The sequence below is a fragment of the Nesoenas mayeri genome, assembly GCF_963082525.1.
Source record: "Nesoenas mayeri genome assembly, chromosome: 26".
In the NCBI taxonomy this organism is placed as follows: Eukaryota; Metazoa; Chordata; class Aves; order Columbiformes; family Columbidae; genus Nesoenas; species Nesoenas mayeri.
The window spans coordinates 4944195-4965219 of NC_137552.1; the positions used below are offsets into that span (position 1 = coordinate 4944195).

The window sequence follows — 21025 nt, forward strand, 5'->3', positions numbered from 1 at the left end:
GAAGCGACAGACAGAGCTTCAAACACCCCTGCGAGAAATTGGGATTTCATTGCTGTGCGCAGAGCGGGGGATCCGGGGCACAGCGAGAGTCCTCCGGCACAAGGAGGAAAGGGGCACATGGCACAGCTGAGATAGCGGGCAAAAACCTCATTTGTGTTCCTTCTTGGTCAAGGTCGGGGAGTCAGGGAAGCACAGCGCTGCCTCCCTGGTGTTAACCCACTGAGTCCTGCAGGCTCACCCCCCTGAATCCCACCTCTGTGTCCCTGCATCCCACCTCTGCCCCCCTGCACCTCCCCGCTCTGCACACCACGGGGGACAGTGGCCGTGCCCGCAGCCCTGGCCACTGCAAGGGTCACCCTGCTGCTGGTAGACCTGCTGCTCCTGCCCGGTGCTACCGGGAGCACCAGACCCAGCACCTCTGCACCCAGCAGCTGCGATGGGAGCATCGAGGCGACCCCAGAGACCCCGGCCCGAGGATGCAAGTGGCTTCACCCAGTGCTCGTAGAGGAGCAGGAGCAAGGAGCCGTGTGCCCCAACGTGAGCTTGAGGCTTGCGAGGGGACGCAGGTGCCCGGGCACCTGTCAGAGCAGGGCGGGGGCCACTCTGTGCCACCCTCGCCTGGCTTGTTGGGAAGATAAACAAGCCTTTGCCCCCCCGGGGCTGCGACGCCAGCGTGCTGGGCTGAGAGCTTCCCGCTGATCCAGGCACTAACGCCGCTGGCCGCACCCTAAAGGGCTGGGGTTCCCCTCCCAAGGGTGGCCGTGACCCATCGGTGACAAACCCCGCTCCTCCCAAGGGACAGAACAGCCCTGCCCTGCACAGGGCGGCAATGGGCAGCTCCCACCAACAGTGCTGCCTCCCCTTAGCTCTGCCCTGAGCCCCGAGCCCTGCCTGCGGGTCTGGGGGTTCAGCCCTGTCCCCCATCCCAGTGCTCAGCCCTAGCGCAGAGCTGGGAAAGCCCTGGCAAACGGGAGCTCCAGGGCAGGGCAGGGTGGGGTGCTGGCAGCCTCCCCACCACCCCCTTCCTTCCCTTCTCTCCTCTGGGCCAATGCGGTGATTCAGCCTCTCGGTTTCAGTCCTCGCAGCCAATTTCCACAGGGAGCAGGATCGGACCTGGTGCGGGAGGGAGAAGCGATGATGGGATGTTCAGGGATTGTCAACAGCGATGGCGGCCTCCAAAATGGGCTCCAAAATGCCCTGATGCAAGTGGGAGGGGGTTGTCCCACCCTGTCACCCTGGACCGGTATCGGGGCACGCAGGCTGCACCCTCCGGAGCAGCAGCAAGATGATGCACCCTCCAAAAACAACCAGCAGGTGATGCACATCACACCCCGAACACACATATTGGGGTGAGACAAGCTGCCCCCACCCCACCTCCCAGTGCCCCCCCCACACCACCCACCAGCCTTACCTGCACAATGAGGGGGTCACACATCTCCATAGGGTCCCAGTTGTGGTTGTGGCCCCCTCAAAGACCCCCCAGCCCCACAAGAGCCTGGCTGCTCTCATGGCCCCCAAGGCTCCCCAGGTCCCCCATGGGGTCTCCCCTACTTCATGGGGCATCCAGCCCCCCAACTCATCCCTGTCTCTCCCACAGCCGGGTGTCTCCCACCCCGAGCACCCAGCTCCGCGGTGCCAGCACACCCCGGTCCCAGGGAACCCCAAGGTGGAGGCAGCCATGAAAAGACTGGTCTGGATTTTATTTAAAAAGTTCAGCACCAGTAAATATAAAACAAAAAAAGCGACTGTGCAAGTCGGGAAGTATTAAATTAACGGAGCTTAAGGCTACAGAGGGCTGGTGTGGTGACAATTGAAGGCACATGCAGGGCATGGGCGACGCAGCCCCGCCGGGCTGCAGCCACACGGTGGCACGGGGATGCCAGCACACCGGGAAACCCGTTGTAGCACCGAGCCGTGGGGTTCGAAGGGACCCCGGGCTCCGGGGGCTGGCAGGGTGGGTGGGAGGCTGAAGGCACCAGGGTAGGAGCCCCCTGGAGCCCTGAGCAGCGGCAGGACCGGCACACACACCTGGCTCCGGCAGCACCGTGCATTGCTTCCAGAGCGGGGCACCCCTGAGCCCCTCAAAACAACATGAGGTCGGTCCTCACGCACCACTCACAGAACCCCAGTGCTGCAGGGCACTGCCACAAGCCAGGGCTCCTGGGGACACCAGGGACAGTGGCGGCCCAGGGCGAGGTCCGGAGTAGGTGGGGAGGTTTGGCGGTGTCGGGGCTCCACCGAAGGGAATCAGGCTGTCCAGACAGCAAAGCCAGCCTTCCCTGCGAGTCTGAGGTTCTGCATGACGGCCGGCAGGAGCCCCAAGCCCGGTGTCCCTGGGATGGCATCGCAGAGCCACCGCTGTCCAGTTCCGCTGGAGCCAGGCGCCCCTTTGCCTGGCTCACTGCAGGGTCTCTGCAAACAAGGAGGGCTCGATGGCACCGGAGCATAGGCAGGACCCCCCCCACCCTGCGGCACAGCATCAGGAACCTTGGTCGGCTTTGTCCCCTTTGGTCTTGGGCTCCTGCCACCAGTCTGCGAAGAAGCCCTCCTCGTAGTCACCTTCACCCTCGAACTCGCCGTCGGAGGGCAGGTCCTGTGTCTCCGGCCCCTCGCTGCCGTCCACCTCCATCTGCAGCACGGGACGGGCGGGAGGAGGCAGCGGGGCTCAGCGGCCCCGGCCACAGCCCCTTCTCCAGGGCTGGTTCGGGGCTCAGATCCCCCTCCCCAAGGAAGGGCCCTGGCGCAGGGTACTCACAGCAACCACCCGTACCGGCCAGCACCCAAAAAAGCAGCTGCTGCACCCCGTGCCGGGGCTGACACCTACCTCATCATCAGCCTGCAGGTACTGCCTGGCGAACTCCAGCATCTTCTTCTGGGCGGCTGTCCGGTTGTGGTAGCGTGCGGCTTCCTGGGCACAGGGAGGGAGTAGGGGGCATGTCAGTTCCTCTGCCAGCGGCAGAGCTCTGGGATGGGGTGCTGGGGGGTCCTCACCGGCCGAGGCTCGAAGTCCTGCTCCTGCAGGCGCCAGCGCTCGCGGTGGAAGCGGTAATAGACCAGGTTCTGCTGCATCACGGCATCGCCCGGGTCGAAGAGCATGTAGCTGGAGACGCTGCGCACCGCGTCCCGCACGTCGTTCACTGCAGGGAGCAGCGCTGGGTGACACGGGGGGCAACACCACACCCAGGGGTCCGCAGCACCCCAGGGTGCCCCTTGAGCCCCCCCGCTCCCGCTGGCACTCACGCTTGTAGTAGGCAAACTGCAGGTAGTGGTACATGGTGGCCACAAACTTCTCCACGAAGTAGCCGCCCACGTTGGGGGTGAGCTCGGTCTCGCAGTCCACCTTGCATTGCAGCACGCTCACAAAGTGGTCTGGGGGGAGGCAGCAGGCACTGTGACCCCCAGATCCCCCCCACCAGCCTGCTGCCCCCGGCCCCCCGCCCACTCACCTGCGATGGCGGGGTAGAAGTCCTTGAACTCCTGCAGCTCGTAGGTGCCCTCGCAGCCGGCCAGGCAGTCCTCGTACGCCTTGTAGTACTCGGCCAGCGCATGCTCCATGTCGGCCGCGCTGCTCCGGAAATCTCCGTTGTTGTACAGCTTCACCGACCGCACGAATATCGGCTGCCAGGGATCAAGTGGGCAGCGCTCACCTCTCTGCCAGGTGCCGCAGCCCGGCTCTGCCCACCAGCAGCACCAACCTGCCCGGCTACCCCCAAGGTGGCTCCGTCCCCAGCACAGGACCCCAGAGATGCTCTTTTGGGAGCAGGACATGGGTAAGCGGGGCTGAGCAAGGGAGAGCTGCTCCCCTGGGGGTTCAGCAGGACTAAGCACACACTGAGCCCCAGGAACTCCTCTCCTGCCCCATCCCCGTCCCCCTGTCACCTCGTAGGGCTGAGCCTCCAGGTCAACCAGGTATTCATCCACATCCAGCATCGTCCTGTAATAGTTCAGGTACCTCAAAGTCATCTCATGGTTGGGGTTCTTCTGCAGGAAGGTGTGGGCAGCAGACACCGCTTTCTCAATCTTATTTGACTGGGGAGGGAGGGAGAGCTGGTGCAGCAGGCTGCCGGGGGAGCTCAGCACCCAGCCGGACCTGGACTGCACAATCATCCACTGGCAGAGACGGACAGACAGAATCCGGGACCGTGGACAACACATAAATCCAGCCACACCAATGTGCCCCTCTGTGCCTGTGGTGGGGGCAGGTGAAGCTCATTCCCTCATGGACCCCCACATCCAGCTAGGAGTGATCCACGTGCTGTGGGTTTGATCCACCATCCACTCTCCCGGGCACTGTCACCTGCCCCCACTCCCCTGCTGCTTTCTGAGCCCTTGGGTTGCAACATCAGTGGAGTGAGATTATGGGGGGATGAACAAACCATCCATGAAATGGATTTTGGCCAGAGCGAGCAAGAGGAAAAGGCATTAAGGATCTAGGCCACGCTGTCCCTCGCCCCTGCCAGGTGAGCGGGGCAGCAGTGCTAAAGCACTAAAGCAGCATCTTCACCGGCAGCCGGCCAGTGGCGCAGCTTGGGACCCCGACCAGCACCGGTGCCTGGGGAGGGAAGTGTCCCCTGCCAGAGCTGCTCTGGCCAAAGAGGGGGGTCACCCCAGGTTGATCCCTTACAAAACCTCCCTCCACGTCTGCACTGTGAGCCCACGAAAGTGTTTCTCCCTGATGGAGCATCCAGACACGCGTCCCACAGCAATCACAGTGGCATCAGACCCACCAGATTGGGCCCCTCAGCTGGGGCATCCCCTGTGTCCCTCTCCCCTCTGCCTGCGCAGGAGGACCTTGGGGGACAAGGGCAACGCAAGGGTGGCAGTGGGGACAAAACCACAGGAGCCCCCAATCCCGGGCGCACCCCTCACGTCCTGCTTGATGCATCCCAGATGATGCTGACGTGCCATGGCGCAGGGGCAGGATGGAGGAGCCAGGAGGGTGTCAGATGTGCAGGATGAGGGGTGCAGGATGAGGCACAAATGGGGGTGTGACCGATGGCGGGGCTGAGCAGAGGGGCACAGGATAGCGGGTAGAAGAGGAGCTGCAGGTCAGAGCAGTGCAGGACAGGACGCCGGTACCGGACACCCGCCACCGCCAGCCCATGAAGCCCCTCACTCCCACCCCCTGCCACGTTGCGCGGCATTTGCACGCCCGCGGGGCCCCTCACCTTGAAGAGCGCGTAGTGCAGGTACTGGTAGGGCTGGCGGCGCTGGAAGTCGCGCAGCGTTTGCGCGGGGGGGTAGCGCAGCTGGAAAACGGGCAGGTCGCGCTTGCAGGCGCGCAGGCAGCCGGCCCGGCGCAGCAGCTGCCCGAAGAGCTGCAGCTCCCGCTCCCACTCCCACGCCGCGGGCTCCTCCTCCGCGGGGGGCTCCTCCGCGGGGTCCCCTTCCGCGGGCGCGGCGCAGCGGCGGTGACAATGCGCCTCGCTGTCGCGGAGCAGGCGGTGAAGGCGCAGACTGGCCTCCAGCTCCCGAGCGCTCTCCGCCCACTCCGCACCCGCGTAATGCTCCAGCGCCCGCGCGTAGGCGCGCTGCAGCGGCTCCAGCGCGGCCGCGGGGAACCCGCGCACGCTGTACTCCTCGTACTGCGCCGCGCACGGCCCCGCCGCCAGCAGCAGCAGCGCCAGCGCCGCGCCGCCCATCCCCGCCGCCGCCGCGCACTGGCCGCGCAGCGCTCCGCGCAGGGGGGCGGGCGGCGCGGGGAAGGGGGCGGTGCGTGAAGTGCGCGCAGGGTCTTAGTGCGGCTCTGCGCGGCTGGCGCAGCGCCCGCGGGGTGCGCACGGAGCGGGGGGCTCGGTGCTGCGCTCCTGGGGGGGTGCGCAGTGCTGCGCCCTGCCCACAGCGGGCTCGGTTCCTCACGTTGCGGGGAGTCACTCCGTGCCCCACGCTCTCGGGGTGCTCTGGGCTCCAGTGGGTGTGCCGGGAGCTGCAGGGCCCCCAGGATGTAGAGTGGAGCCCACCCCATTGCAGAGCGGGGTGTGCTGAGGTGCGCCCTGTCCCGCAGCCCAGGGGCACCCCGGGGTGCAGCCGGTGTCACACTGCGCTGCGTGTGGCAGCTGGCAGGATCCCCCAGCCTGGCTGTGCCAGAGCTGGGTTTGCTGCTGGCTGGTGCCAAGCCAGAGGCCACACGTGCCGTGCCAGATCCCAGGCCCGCACCGCGCCAGGCCTTGGCATGGCCACGCTGGCCCCAGCCCAAGCCCAGCGCTTTGTTGCTGGCTGGACAGTGGTGCTGGCAGGAGCCAGAACGCTGCTGAGGCCGTTAGCAGTGCCCGGCACCTCCCTGCGGACAAGCAGCTCAATAGCACGCAGGCTGGGGTGCTGTCACCCCTAAGTAAGCACTAACTTGCCCAGAGTCAGACCCCAACCTTGCTGTGCCATGACAAGAGCCTCGAGTCCCCCCAAGCTACTGGTGCTGCACTGGGGAGCTGCAGAGCATCCCTGGGCTGGGCTTGAGGGAGTCGACATTATTTTGCTTGAGCTTTTGCTCTCAGGAGTAGCCAGAGAAGCCAGATTTGGCTTTATGGACTGTCATATTTCCCACCAGGGACTCGCCAAGGGTTCTCACCGCGATGCCCATCTCCTGGTCTTGGGGGAGCAGGGATGTGCGGGCAACACATCTGCGTGCATTTAGTGCTGTTTCTATTTGTGTAAGACTGTCAGAGGGGAAATCTCACATTTTTCATCATTGCCACTCAATAAAAGATCTGTCGGCACCAAACTGAAGAGCGGTAGCTCTTATTAAAACAGTTAATCGCTTATATTTACTCTGCCTGATTGCCAGGGACTGAGTAGCAGCATCTTGGCCATGGGAGGAGCGCAGCCAGCGCTAGGACCCGGAGCGAGCGGGGCTGGATGGGACTCCAGCTGCACAAACTTGCTTCCGAATATCTCCGACTCTTTTCTTTGCAGAAGGAACTGCCCAAAAAAAAAAAAAAGAAGAAAAAGAGAAAATGAAAGCCTCGTGACGTGGAGCTTTGTTGCCGCGACTTTTCCGTCCCGCTGCAGCCGGCTGGGGGGAATTGTCGCGGCGATGCCGGTGGGAGCGCGGCTGGCGAGGCCGTGGCGCCAGGCCCCGCGTACACGTGTACAGAAATTCCAGCCGTGCGGGGCTGGGCAGGCGTCCCGTCCCGCGGGAGGGGGCGGCGGGCTGGCCCCACCTCTCCGCCTTCCCCCCGCCGAGCCTTTCCGCCGGCAGCCGCGTCCCAGCGCCATGGCCCCCGGCAGCCTCGTCCTCCTGCTGAGCATCCTGGGGACCCCAGGGCTGGCTGATCCCGGCCCCTTGGAAGACGTGGTGATAGACAGATATTATATCCCCAAAATCTGCCTGCGAGAAGTCCAGATGGGGGATTTCATTCGCTACCACTACAATGGGACCTTTAAAGATGGCAAAAAGTTTGACTCCAGGTATCGCCCTCGGCTCTTTACCGAATGCATGCGGCCCCGGGCAGCCCTGCGCTGCGGAGGGGATCCCTGCATGCCTTCCCCCCCCAGCCCGCGGGTGTCACCCCATTGCACCCCAAGGAGCCGCTGGCTGCCCGCTCGGGCCAGGTCTGGGTCCTGCGGCTCTGACCCCAAGGAGGGCTTTTGGTGGGTGCTGGGGTGAGCCCGGGGAGCCCTGGACATGTGTCAGACCGGGGGTCCCTGGTGTGGCCCCCAGTGAACCACATGCAGCCGTCCCCCATGCACCCAGGGCTGCAGCTCCTGTGCACCCCATTTCCAGCAGCCCCTACCCACTGGGGCCCCCCCAGGGAAGCCCATCTCAGGCACGGGCAGGATTTGGCCCTAAGTGAGACATTTTTCCCTCAGAAACACGGATTTGCATGCGCTGCACAGGCAGGGAAAACACTCCGAGCACTTTGAAACGTGGCAGCGGTTAAAACCGTTCATTACCTAAGAGGCTTCACTCCCGCTGGTCTGAGTTTTCCTCGGCCCGTGCACCGATCCTGCTCTGCTCACGCTGGCTGTAAATCAGTGTTTACATCGGTGTTTGCACCACGGCGAGCAGGGAAGGATCAGGGACATGGTGAAAGGACAGGAACAAACTGGGCTGTGCTGGGGCTCTGTGCACCAACTAAAACTTTCCGGACCGGCATTTTTCAGAGCCCTAGAAAACAAAGGGATTCTGCTCCGGTTAAATGTGTCATATTTCTTGTGAGCATGTGTGGGGGAGAAAGTAGCTGAGCCGTGTGCTGCCAGTGCTGCGAGCCCCTGTGCAATGGGAGCCTGGGGACATTCGCTGCTGAAATAGCTCCATGTCCTGACTTGTGCTGCATGCTGCCAGGAGAAAGTGTGAGCTGCACATTAAAACAAAGGATTTCAATTTATCTGAAGCCTCCCCAGTTGCTTTTTGGGGTATTTTAATATTTAAAAATAAAACCAAATGCGCAGTTTGAAAATGAAGCATAAAGCTCCAAAGGTGCCACGTGCAAAATGATTTGGAAGCAGCAGAAATGCTGTTTGCACCTGGGTGCACAAGCACCCGAGAGCCCTGCACTGTCCCTTGATGTTTGCAGGGCTGGTGGTCTGGCTGTGGATCCACCTCGGTGCTGGCATTGAGCCCCCCCAGCACCAGCAGCTTTGGGGGCTTCGCCCTGTGCCCCCGTGTCACTGAGGGGTCTGTCCTTTTGTCCCAGCTATGACCGAGGGGCCACGGTGGCCGGCGTGGTGGGCGTCGGGCGGCTGATCACCGGCATGGACCGGGGGCTGCAGGGCATGTGCGTGAACGAGCGGCGACACCTCATCGTGCCCCCACACCTGGGCTACGGCAGCATCGGTGTGGGTAAGGGGCTGTGGCATGGAGGGGGGGACGGAGGCAGCAAACCCCCAGGGATGGAGGTTGGGCAACCAGCGGCCCCATTGCCAGGGCACTGAATAGCCAAGGCAAGCGGTGCCTGAGAAGAGAAGGGTCCTACCCCTCCCGGCTCTGTTGCTTTCCTGGGGACTGGCACATGTGGCTTTGGGGGACAGAGCCCCTGCTGCTCTCACTAAGATGCCCCGTCCTTGCTGCTGCCCCTTTAGCGGGGCTGATCCCCCCGGATGCCACCTTGTACTTCGACGTGGTCATGCTGGACATCTGGAACAAGAACGACAAGCTGCAGATCACCACCCTGTCCAAACCGGAGCGCTGCAACCGCACGGTGGAGAACTCGGACTTTGTGCGGTACCACTACAACGGCACGCTGCTGGATGGCACCCCCTTCGACTCCAGGTACGGGGCGCCGGGATGGACCCTCGCCTCGGGATGTGGGGCACTGGAGCTCGGGTGCACGCTCTGCTGTGGGGCTGGGGACACCAGGGTGGCAGGGACAAAGGGGTACTGGCTTCGGGCAGGACACGGGGGCCCACGCTGCACCCCATTCAGAGCAGCTTCCCTGCGTTCCCCCACTCTGCACCCCGGCAGGGCTGGGGAGCTTCGTGACCCCCAAACCAGCCAGGGGGAACTGATATTGCCCCAAAGCTGAACCCCCTCATTCCGCCCCTCCAGCTACAGCAAGAACGGCACCTATGACACGTATGTGGGCACGGGCTGGCTGATCAAGGGCATGGACCAGGGGCTGCTGGGCATGTGCGCTGGGGAGAAGAGGAGCATCATCATCCCCCCGTTCCTGGCCTACGGGGAGAAGGGCTACGGTGAGTTGGGCATCGCCCCATCGCGCCCGGCCCCTTCCCTGGGCACAGAGCCCTCCACGGTGCATCAGGACCCTTGTCTGGACTGACCTGCGTCCCCTCCCCAGGGACCGTGATCCCACCGCAGGCATCGCTGGTGTTCAGCGTGCTGCTGGTGGACTTCCACAACCCCAAGGACGGCGTCTTCCTGGAGCACCTGGAGGTGCCGGAGTCCTGCACGCGCAGGGCTGTGACCGGGGACTTCATCCGCTACCACTACAACGGCACGTTGATGGACGGGACGCTGTTCGACTCCAGGTGCGGGGAGGGAAGCGGCCGCATGGGGAGATCCCCCCATGTCTTCTCCCGCCCCTGCTGGCTGCAAGGAGAGGCTGGAGGAGAAGGTGGTAATGGGCACGAAATAGGCTAAAAAAGATAAAACCTGTTTGTTGGAGCAAGGTTTGGCCCCTGGGGGAACAGGGGTGCAGGTTGGGGTGCAGGGGTGAGGGTTGGGGCGCAGGGGTGAGGGTTGACAGGCCAGCATCTCCTGCACGACGGTACCGGGGGCTTCTCTCTCTGCAGCTACTCCCGCAATCACACCTACAACACCTACATCGGGAAGGGCTACATCATCCCCGGCATGGACCAGGGCCTGCAAGGGGTCTGCGTGGGAGAGAGGCGACGGGTGGTTGTTCCCCCACACCTGGCCTACGGGGAGAACGGAGCCGGTAAAGGGCAGCCCTGGGGGGTCCGGCATCCCTGGGCTGCAGCATCCCCTCCTCCAGCCCTGTGTACTAGCACAATGCGGGTCTAACATCAAGAAAGTGCTGGCCAAGTGGGGCCAGCTCCGCACCCTGAGGGCCACCACCATCCCCAGGGCTCTGCGCATTGTGGGCAGGGGAAGGGCTGACGCCAAGGCTCCGAGGGATGGATGTGGCATGGGAAGAAATAGGTAAAGGTTTTTACCATCCCGCGGTGTTCCAGCAGCTCTCCTTGTGCTGCTCTTCCAGGGGACAAAATTCCCGGCTCAGCCGTGCTCATCTTCGACGTCCACGTCATCGACTTCCACAACCCCGAGGACCCGGTGGAGATTGAGACCGTGTACCGGCCCGAGGGCTGCAACGTCACCACCCGCGACAGAGACTTCGTCCGCTACCACTACAACTGCTCCTTGCTGGACGGCACCAAGCTCTTCTCCTCGTGCGTGCTCCCCCAGCAGCCCTTTCCTTCGCGGGGCCGGATCCTGGGCGGTGCTGAGCTGGGGGGTGGGCGGACAGCGGAGCAGCTCTGGGAGCATCATCAGCTCTTTGCCACGGGTGGCACTGGAGCATCAGCCACGGGGCAGCAGGACTGTGCAGGATTTGGGGGCACCGCGGGATGGCTGGTGCAGGGTTTTGGGGTGTGAGGGTGTGGAACCTCAGAGTGCAGCAGGACGGAGGGTGCGGGGCTTTGGGGCAGAGCGGGATGGAAGGAACAGCATTTTGGGGCACAGGGGGGCTGTCCGCTGGGTCTGGGGAGTTTTCTCAGCTGTGTGGTCTTCTCTGTGCCTCCTGCAGCCACGACTATGAGAAGCCTCAGGAGGTGACTCTGGGGACCAACAAGGTGATCGAAGGCCTGAACAGGGGTCTCCTCAACATGTGCGCGGGAGAGAGGCGGGTGCTCATCATCCCCCCGCACCTGGGCCACGGGGAGAGTGGAGGTACAGGCTGCCCAGGCACTGCAAATGGGGGGTTTGCTTTCCTGAACCCATCCTTCGCCCCATTGAGGGGCTGGGAGGCTTTTACCCATCAGTGGCATCGCTTTGCTGGGCTCCCCCCCGTGATGCAGCCACCTCCGCTTGTATCTTTCAGCCCGGGGGGTGCCAGGCAGCGCTGTGCTCCGCTTCGAGGTGGAGCTGATCTCCATGGAGGAGGGTGTTCCCGAGGGCTACCTCTTCATCTGGCACGGGGAGCCGCCGGCGAACCTCTACGAGCAAATGGACCTGAACAAGGATGGGGAGATCCCTGCCGATGAGGTGAGCGGTGGCCCTGAGCTTATGGGGTGCAGGAGGAAGCGGGGGTACAGGGAATCCCGTCCTGGGGGGCAGCACCTGGAGGGCTCTGCTCTTCCTCAGTTCCAGCAGGACAGGGAACTGCTGCAGAGAGTCCAGCGCAGGGCAACAAAGATGCTGGAGGGAGTGGAGCATCTCCCGTGTGAGGAAAGGCTGAGGGAGCTGGGGCTCTGGAGCTGGACAAGAGGACACTGAGGGGGGACTCATTCCTGGGATCAATACGGAAAGGGGCAGTGTCAGGAGGATGGAGCCAGGCTCTGCTGGTGACAACCAGTGACAGGACAAGGGGCAGTGGGTGCAAACTGGAACACAAGAGGTTCCACTTAAATATGAGAAGAAACTTGTCCCAGTGAGGGTGGCAGAGCCTGGCCCAGGCTGCCCAGGGGGTTTGTGGAGTCTCCTTCTGTGCAGACATTCCAACCCGCCTGGACACCTTCCTGTGTAACCTCATCTGGGTGTTCCTGCTCCATGGGGGGATCGCACTGGATGAGCTTTCCAGGTCCATTCAACCCCTGACACTCTGGGATTCTGGGATTCCCAGGCACTCGGGAGCCTGGAGAGCTGTGCAGGAAAGCCCTCCAGCCCAGCGCATCGCTGCTGGGTGCGCAGGGCTGGGACCGGGCAGGGACACCAAGGGCAGCTCTTGTCCCTGCCCCGTCCTCGCTGCCACACGGAGCAAAGCTGCATCTCTCACCTCTCCTCGCTGCAGTTCTCCACCTTCATCAAGAGCCAGGTGGCGGAAGGGAAAGGCCGTCTCATGCCCAGCTCCGACCCGGAGAAAGTCATCGCTGACATGTTCAAGAACCAGGACCGCAACCAGGACGGGAAGATCACCTCGGAGGAGCTGAAGCTGAAGTCAGACGAGGACCAGGAGAAGATCCACGAGGAGCTCTGAGGAGCAGACCCCACTGTCCCCTGGAGACAGGACTTGTCCCGGCCGTGCCACGGCCGATCTCCCCACCGGCTCCCCGGGAACCTGCCTTGACCCTCCCCAGCTCTGGGGGGGTGTCATATTTTGATTCCTTTTTCCCCCCTTATTATTTAACTGAGGGTTTTCGATGTGTTCCTCCTGGGCAGGAAAACTCGCCAACCCCCAGCTAATAAACCCAGGCAAGAAGGTAGGAAACACCCACGTTCTTGGGAGCCCTGATACCCCACGGGATGGCAGTGCCCGTGTTCCCACTCCCTCCCCATCCAGCTGTGTTCCCCAGCTCTGCAGATGACAGCTCTGCCATGGAACAGGAGCAAGGATGCTGGGGCAGACCCCGGAGCCCTGTCCTGTGTCCCCCGCTGCCAAAACCCACTTGGCCCCCCTGCTCTCACTCCCCACGGAAAGGCTGGGGCAGCCATGTCCCCTCCCCGAATCCCTTTGTCCCCAGCCAGCGACTGCATATCCACTCCTACCACAGCATTTTGTAGTTTAGGGTTGGGATTTTTTAATGTGGGTTTTTTTATATACACGTATAAAATTCTTTAGAAATCAAGAGAAAGCTTTTGGGACGGTCCCTGCTGCCACGCTCCCTGCAACAAGAGGCTGGAGGGGGCTCAGGTTATCGGGGTGAAACCCCGATACCCACAGGCATCTGCTGTTCCAGGAAGTCTGGGCTCCCATTAAACAGCAGGGATGGGACCCACCAAACCCCTTGGCAGCTGGGAGAAGGCAAACAGAAAACCTCTCCCACCCAGGCCCTCAGGGAGCAGCATCGTCCCCATCCGCATCCTCCCCATCCTCAGTGACTGAGAAAAATCAGCCCGATTTTATTCTGATGCCTAAATGCAGCTCGTTAACTCAGCGCCCTCAGGTTTCCCAGTTGTGCCCAGCACGGCTCCAGCACCTCCACCAGCCATAAAAGCTTTTGCACAGCGTCTCGCAGACAGAGAGCAAAGAAACGCAAGAACAGAACAGCGCCAAGGGTCAGGGCGAAGCCTCGAACAATAACCTCGACCTTGCACCAAATAAATCATTTCTACTGGTTTCCAAGGAGTTTGCCTTCGTGTCAGGTTAATTTGCCGTGGAACGCTCCTGCGTGTCCGGGCAGCGGTGCAGAGCCTGGGAATGCGGTGCCCGGGGGTATTTCAGGCTCCATCCAGCACATGCTGGGTCAGGTAGGAGGGAGAAAACCCACAATTCATCTCCTGGGACCCTCCAGCAAAGACGGGTGGTGGCTCAGCCCCGCTGGGCTCCGGCAGGGATGGGGACGGCAGCATCAGCCCCAGGGAGAACAGCGATTGCAGCTGTACAAAGCACCCGTGGCCCAGCTCCAGCCAAGGGTTTTATTGCAACAGGGGGACACCTTCACGAGTCTCATTTACTCATCCACAACGTGGAAGGCAGTGATGGCCAAACCCAGGATCGGCCCAGATGTTTAGGGCAGTTGGTTAAAATACTCCTTAAAAAGCAAACTGCTGCTATCGGCCTCTCCCCATCCACACCCGCGGCTACAAACGCGCTGCTCCGAGCACCCAGCTCGCTGCACCCAAACCCCCCAGCAGACAAACTTACTTCTTGCGTTGTGCAGCAGCAGCAGACGAGCTCCACGGGATGCAGGGGTGACTGGAAAAGCCTTTGTTTTTAATAGCAAGAGCTGTAATGGAGCAAGAGGGACAGCAGGGCTGGGGAGCTGCAGGGACCCAGGGTGCGTGATGCTATGTCTGGCACGGCCACCCCAGCCCAGGCACTTGGAAGCCCACGGAAAACAGGACAAGACGTTTCTTAGACAGGAACATGGTAAAACTCAACAGCTTCCATAAAACAAATCCGTCCTCAATCCACAGCAAACCACCTCCATTTCTGTGCTCAAATGCTGAAGCAAACACAGAACATCTCGGCCTGAGACATGAAATGGTTTGTTGTGGCCTCAAACGGTGACAGGGATGAAATCTGAGTGGGATAAAGTCCACATAGGATGAGGAAGAGCCGGGCACAGGTGGGGTAAAGGGAGCAGGGAACCTTCCTCCATCTCACCCCTCCTGCTCCAAGGCTGACGAAGGGGGTTAATGAGGTCGAGATGTGCACAACACATGAGAACCGGGGCAGGGAGCCTGCCCAGTGTCAGGATGGAGCCCAGCAGGCACCACAAGACCTACTCCAGCTTTGCCAAGGGAAGGACACTCGCTGCCCAAGCGCCTTGCTGGGCGGCTGGGGGTGGCACGCTGCCTCCCCAGCTCACGTCTCGGTCAGGATGTACCGCAGGATCCCGTTGACCACATCCAGCGTCTCGTCGCTCTCCAGGACGATGTCGTAGGCATCCAGATATTTCCCCCTCTGCTCCTCCACCTGCAGAGCGGCCACCGGGACAGGGAGGAGACTGTCAACACCAGCCGCTGAAAATGGAGATGCTGCACCCACAGCCCTTGCATCTCTCAGTGCTGCCAAAAAGAAGGGTCAACAACCACCCTGACAATGGCCCGAGTGCACCGGGAGCTCCGCAGACAACCCCAGCTCCCCCCACACACCCCATGAGAGCTCATATGAATCTCTTGCAGTCCTCAAATGACTTGGGCAGCTGTCTGCCCCTTTCTGTTGCCCCTCAACACCTGGGGCAGGCTGGCAGCGAAGCAAGAAAACTGCTTCTCGCACCCACCTTGTCATTGAGAAAGCCGATCTTGAGGATGTTCTCCACACTGGGAACGCCGTCTGCCATCGTCAGGTCACCCATGGAGTCCCCCAGCAAGATGATGCTCGTCCTAGTGCTCAGCTGCTGGAAATACTCCGTGCCCTGCAGAACGCTGTTGTTCTTGTTGTAGGTGTGGATGAGAGGTCCCTTGAAATGCGTGAGGACTCCCTGTGCAAACAGGACAGACAAACTGATCCCACAGCCATCCCTCCGCTGTGCCGCAGCCTCGGAACCTTGTCTGGGATGGGCAAACGGGGATGATGCTCACAGGACAGCAGCTCCCATCTCAGAAACACCCCCAAGGAGCCTGGAAACCCAGCAGCCAAGAAACACCCGGAGACAGTCCCCAAAAGTCCCCTTTGGCAGAGAGAGCCCTTCCCAGATGGCGAGAACAAGCACAAAGGATGGGGATCCTGGAGACCTCGGTCAGGGCTCTGTCCTGCCCTGGAAAGCTGCGGAGCCCTCGCGGAAGGCGGGATTGTCACCCTGTCCCCTGCTCCCCCGGGACGGCCTGTCCCAGCGCGCCACCCGTGGGAACAGAGGGCCGCATTGTGAGGGACGCGCCGTTTTCTGGTGTGCGCTGGGACTTCTCAGCCTTTAGTACATCAACAAAAGCCTTCTAGGCTGTTTCAAGGGACATCTGGCCTTCAGATCGGGAGAGACTTCTGTGCTCAGTTAACTCCATCCTCACCCTGCGTCAGGATGGAGCCCCCAGTGCTGGACGCGGAGCCGGCAGCGTCCTTTGTGCCACCAAAAAGCAAGTTTGAAAGGTGAGGAGTCCCCGAGATCACAATGCTCAGCTATTCCTGCACCCTGCTTGCTTGCCTTGTCTCTCCTCCGCTCCCTCTCACCGCCGATCCAGCCCTTGGGGAGGACAGGGGAACCCTTAACACCCCCAGTAGTGATGTTCAGGGGGTTGCTACAGTGGCAACAGGTCGCAATCCCTTAGAAATGTTAACAGGCAGCTTTTAACCCAGCTGTGTCTCTATTAAACGTATTACAGCCCTCAATTCCAGCCCAACAACCCTCCTCTCTGCAAGCACACCACACGAACAGCACGCAGCGACTCACGTTATCATCAAAGTCCATGTAGTTGGACACCACGTTGACGTTTGAGTAGAAGACGTTGGCCTGGCGGATAATCTCTTCGAGGATGTCACCGACACCAGCAGAGAAGATAAACAGGGGGATGTTGTACTTATGCAGCTGATCAAATAATTCATGGAATCCATCCCTAGAGCAGAAGTGTCCGTTACACATATTGCGTTACCAGCGAGGTGCCTGGTGTCCTGTGGGCTGCAAGGCTCATTATTTCCACCCAGGACTTCCCAAAGACAAACACACGCGTGAGCTCTGCGCAAAAAGCACGAGGGTTTTGTGGCAGCAGCATTTCTGTGGCGTTCGCGGTGTGTCCAAGGGGCGTGCAGCAGACCCCAGGTCCCTCCCGGGAGCAGCGACCCAGCACAGGAACACGCAGCACATGAATAATTTGCTCAGCATCTCCTGATCGCATCCAGCTCGTCAGTGGGGGCACAGGGTGTATGTTACAGATGTGCGACTGGTCAGAATGGCTGTGAGGATGATTAGATCCATGTGTAACGACCTCAGTCTGCCAGGACGCAATTTCTGTGCAGAAGGGGAACTGGAGCTAGTGAAAACAGGGACTTACGGTACCACCTCCTCCCCGAGACAGGCAGCTCCTTCAAACCAAGGCTCCCCGAGCCAGTTTTAGGAGCACTGCTGCAAAGGCCAGCTTGAACAGCAAGCTTAGCGCAACGCTTTTGTGCTACGGGTGAAATACGATGCTGAGCGAAGGGGCTGGATAAGACCCAGCAGTTACAGTGCATGGAGAAACAAACCTCTCCTGGAAGAGGGGAGCTGCACGCCGCCCCCTCCTCTGCAAACAGGGAGCCCTGCCCATCGCCCGGCCCCGCGGCTGCTCCTCGCCAAGACTCGAGGGAGCTGGAAGCAGTTTGTGAGCAGGAAGGAGCAGCCTGTGGTCAGGGAACGGGCTCAGGCTGCTGCTTGTGGCACTGACTTTGGGTCGTTCACGATCAGCGCTCAGCCCCAGGAAGGAAGGGGATTTGCATGTGCCACGCTGTGCGCACTGTGCATGAAAACAAGGAGATTGCACCGTGATCGCAAGCAGCCCAACCCCGAGCTCGTACCTCAGCATCACGTCTGATTCTCTGACGATCTGGGCGATGTCACCCTTCTGGATCTTCTGCTGTGACAGCAGCTCGTGGGCCCTGGTCCACCTAAGGGAAGGCAGCGAGTGAGCTCCCTGGGCAGCCAGAAAAGCAACAACTAAAACTTCCTGGTATTGCTGTCAAGCCTAGAGATAGTTCAAGCCTTGGGTCTTGTCCTCAGGGGCAAGAAGTTGCTATCTCAAGGTCAAGTCCATCACACAGGAGCACTCACCACTCCACCATGAGGGGCCGCTTCTCCTCCAGGGTCCGGTTGGGATCGATTTCAATGGGATAGTAATAGTGCAGCAGATCTTTCAGCTGGAGCGTTGTAAAGATGGAAAAAGAACTGAGTGAACATCACGTCTAAAGAGACTGTAAACAACAAACTAAATTCCTCTAAAGCATCTCAATTCCTCATGAAAAACACACCAAACCTGTTGCATTAAGCAACTTTACTCCGAGCAAATCTGGAGCTCTCGGAAGCATTAACCCTCCAGCAGCCTGGCTGTCTCACCTTGCTTCAAACAGTGCACGCAGGGGTGCACACGCATACACCCTTCCTCTTCCTATCTGACCAAAAATGCCCACGGCTGAGCATGCAAATTAAATTTCCCTTTTTAACTTCCCCTTCCATCACCGTTGCCTGAAACGCAGGCTGGACACCTGCAGCTTGGAGAGCTGCGACATGGGCCACTACAACCGCCTGGTAATGGGTGACAGGGACAAAAACCAGGGTGAAGAAGCAGAGCCTTGCAAAACAGCACCTACCTTCTTCTTGCCATCCTCACTGATAACACGACTGTTATCCAGGATATCTGTAAAGACAATAAAATGCCAACGTTGTAGCCCAGAAGCATAGAAAGGCTTTTAAAAAGCTGCTATCCTGCATCTTCGGTGCCAGCTCTTCCCAAAAAAGCCACAAGCAGCTGGAGCCCAGAGCTGCACTGAGAAAGAATGAGACGGAGCGGTCAGGCTTGGCAAAGGAGGGAGGAGAGGATAACAGGAGCCACAGGGACTGAGAACACAAACACTGAGAACAGAATGAGCCGCAGTAAAAACAAGGGCTGCAACTCACTGTGCGAAGTGGGGCAGCGCCTGCCGTTGCACCCGAACCTGCTCAGCGTCATGTCAAAGTCTGAAATGACCTGGAAGGTGAAAGAAGAGCAAATCTATGCATGACCCAGCGCACTCTGCCTTTGCCATATGTAGCCAAGGGTGCTGCTGCCGGCAAGGATGCAAACCCAGCGTTGGTGCATCTCACGTGAGGGTGCAGACACAGGACAGCAAGGGACAGGGACACTCCTGCCAGCCGTGAAGCAAATGTCCCCATCTGAGACAGCCAGCAACCCTCCCAGCCCGGCACTCTTATCAGCACCAAATGGCTTAATCCTGCTGACTTATTGCTGTGGGTGGAGCGGGGGGGCTTGGGGATTGGCTTATGTTTATAGCTTGCATAACAGGGAAGAAAAAGGCCCATCCAGGCAGAATCACCAGCCTGGACCTCGACAGGAAAAACAGCCCCGTTCTCCCTCTCATCTGGGGCTTCTCCCTCTGCAAAACGTGCAGAAGGTGCTTCCTTGGGTTGGAACAGCCACCCACAGCCGGGGAGGCTGGGGAAGGGGGGGCAGCTGAAGACAAGGACCAATGCATCACCTGCTCTCAGCTGTGCCAGCCCTGCCACAAGCGGAGCCAAACCGGGCCCGTACCTGCAGCTTGTTCGTCCCCTGCGCCTTGATGGAGCGGATTATCCCCATCACGCGCTCCAGCTGCCGGATGCGCACCGTGGCTTTCTCCAGCTCGGGCACCTGCAGGTAGAGACCCCCCCCGTGTTAAGTGATGCCCCTGGATTCCCACACAGCTCCTGGGGGACCGATGCGGTTCTGCTCCCCATCCTGGTTGTGTTCCCTGTCTCCTCCTGCCCCGGGGCTGTGCTTCCCAAACCTTGCTCCACAAGGACATTGCTCCCCAGGGCTGTGCTCCCCAAACCCTGCTCGCTCGGAATCAGCCTTTGCTCCCCCATCACCGGCCGCTCCCCAGCCCGGGTTCCCGCTCCCCAGCCCGGTCCACGCTCCGTAGAACCCCGGTCGCGGGTCCCGGAGCCCCCGGTCTCACCATCGCGCTCCGCTCCGGGAAGGGCCGAGAGGCGGCGGGGCCGCGCAGCCGCGGGAGGAGCCGGAGCCGGAGCCGGAGCGAGGCGGGACCGGGGGTGGGACCGGGGGCGGGACCGGGGGCTGTCCCGGGTCCGCCGGAGGTTGTCCCGGGTCCGCCCCGAGCGCCTCCTGCTACCGAGACTTGCGGTCGCGTTTCTTCTGCAACGCGCTCCGAGCCAGGAAGGCGAAAGAGAAAGGATTAAAACAACCAAATAAGTAGTTACGGCAAAACTCAATTTAATTTGGAAAAGAAAAAAAAGCCCACACCGATAGTAACATGAAAAGTCCGAACTGTTTTCCACGCTGGGGTGGGACAGTCACAGGGGTGCTGCTTGGCACCCGCGTTACCTATAGACGTGACAGAGCACAAACGAACAGCGGTTGGCCATGAGTGAAGGCAGAGCAGGCAGGATGGGGCCCTCTCGCCCCGCTCTGCTCTCCTTGTCCCCACCTTCCACCCTCCAAATTAGCAGCAGACATGGCAGGGACAGTGTTTGCAGCTTCATCACTGATTTTAGCCAGCCCGTGTCTCAGCTTCCTCCTGTGCGAGCTGCTATAATACAAGGGCACTGCAGAAGCGGTCGGTGCTGACATCTGAGGAGCTTGATACTCAGGTTAAATAATATTTAGAAGTTGCAGGGGGATCACAGGGCTGGTTTTGCTCAGGGCGGCCAGACAGGGCGCAGTTAGATGTGTGCTGTGGTTAAGCGAAGGCTGAGGAGCGAGGGAGCCGGGGGACCAGCACCCCGTTCCATGCAGAGGGGCGTGCAGCCCATCCAGCATCCTCCCCACGTCTGTGATCTCATTATGGGGCATATTCCAGAACCACCAGACAGACTGTGTGTTCAGAGAAGGACGGCAAAGCCAAAGGCCCGTAGCACCTCAGAGAGAAGCACCTTCCACTGTCTCACGCTTCAACATGGGCGATCACTTGGCTGCCACTGGCTATTCATCCTCATACATGGAGCGGAAGATGAGTGCCATGGCTTGCACCATCTTCAACGAGCTTCGCCTGGAAGGGAAGCTCTGCGATGTGATCATCAGCGTGGGTGGCACCGAATTCAATGCTCATAAGAACATCCTCTGTAGCTGCAGTCACTATTTCAGGTCAGTGCTCCAAACAAGAGGGGACTGGGACAAACAGGACGTCCTAGTCTGTGTCACACACCTCAGCGCATCTCCAGTGCTTGCATCAGCTCTCAAACTCTCATCCAGCAGCTTCCCGTAGTCCTGGTATCTGGCTGGACACCAGAATTAGTCCACAACCCAGTACCCAACACCTAAGCGTGTCTGATGAGCCCGCGGTGCGGTGCGGGACGGGGAGCGTGGCTAGCCCGGCTTACCTGCCATCGGGCGGGAGGTTTTCCTTCCCCACACACCGTTATTCTCTGGTAATCTCATTGAAGCAAGGTG

General features: G+C 60.6%; 3 protein-coding genes across 12 annotated transcripts; 1 reads left to right on the plus strand and 2 right to left on the minus strand.

Moving 5' to 3' along the window:
- Positions 1 to 1763: 1763 nt before the first annotated feature.
- Positions 1764 to 5642, minus strand: P3H4 (prolyl 3-hydroxylase family member 4 (inactive); the record flags this gene model as incomplete). The annotated part of the gene is made up of 8 exons (XM_080360060.1): positions 1764 to 2412; positions 2488 to 2629; positions 2825 to 2908; positions 2992 to 3137; positions 3241 to 3369; positions 3447 to 3618; positions 3880 to 4029; positions 5169 to 5642. 8 exons carry the CDS (start codon positions 5640 to 5642, stop codon positions 2399 to 2401), a joined length of 1311 nt encoding a protein of 436 aa, XP_080216186.1. The 3' UTR covers positions 1764 to 2398.
- Positions 5643 to 6753: 1111 nt separating this feature from the next.
- Positions 6754 to 12551, plus strand: FKBP10 (FKBP prolyl isomerase 10; the record flags this gene model as incomplete). Its single annotated transcript, XM_080360042.1, has 10 exons — positions 6754 to 7404; positions 8634 to 8779; positions 9019 to 9208; positions 9485 to 9630; positions 9735 to 9924; positions 10189 to 10334; positions 10617 to 10806; positions 11163 to 11305; positions 11457 to 11620; positions 12366 to 12551. The coding sequence occupies exons 1-10, from the start codon at positions 6806 to 6808 to the stop codon at positions 12549 to 12551; spliced, it is 2100 nt and encodes a 699-aa protein (XP_080216168.1). The 5' UTR covers positions 6754 to 6805.
- Positions 6799 to 19614, minus strand: NT5C3B (5'-nucleotidase, cytosolic IIIB). 10 transcript variants are annotated; one of them, XR_013923355.1, is made up of 16 exons: positions 19575 to 19614; positions 19169 to 19267; positions 18538 to 18607; positions 18231 to 18277; positions 17695 to 17780; positions 17442 to 17531; positions 16345 to 16507; positions 15241 to 15441; positions 14160 to 14933; positions 12351 to 12500; positions 11696 to 11865; positions 10573 to 11609; positions 9718 to 9985; positions 8913 to 9073; positions 7891 to 8104; positions 6799 to 6915 (listed from the first exon to the last, which is right to left on the minus strand). XR_013923355.1 is itself a non-coding variant. In XM_080360043.1 (9 exons), exons 1-9 carry the CDS (start codon positions 19575 to 19577, stop codon positions 14823 to 14825), a joined length of 870 nt encoding a protein of 289 aa, XP_080216169.1. In that variant the 5' UTR covers positions 19578 to 19614; the 3' UTR covers positions 13048 to 14822. The 10 variants fall into 10 exon arrangements, 1 of the variants encoding a protein (XP_080216169.1); XR_013923356.1 differs by having other exon boundaries at positions 9718 to 9998; XR_013923358.1 differs by having other exon boundaries at positions 9718 to 10032.
- Between the last annotated feature and the right edge of the window lie 1411 nt (positions 19615 to 21025).

Bases quoted from the DNA above. Each gene is read 5' to 3' on its own strand.
- NT5C3B (XM_080360043.1), bottom strand. The intron at 18,608-19,168 runs GTACGGGCCCGG...TTCACCTTCCAG, and splicing joins AGGGGACGAACAAGCTGCAG to GTCATTTCAGACTTTGACAT. The intron at 17,532-17,694 runs GTGAGTGCTCCT...GCCTTCCCTTAG, and splicing joins CGGCCCCTCATGGTGGAGTG to GTGGACCAGGGCCCACGAGC.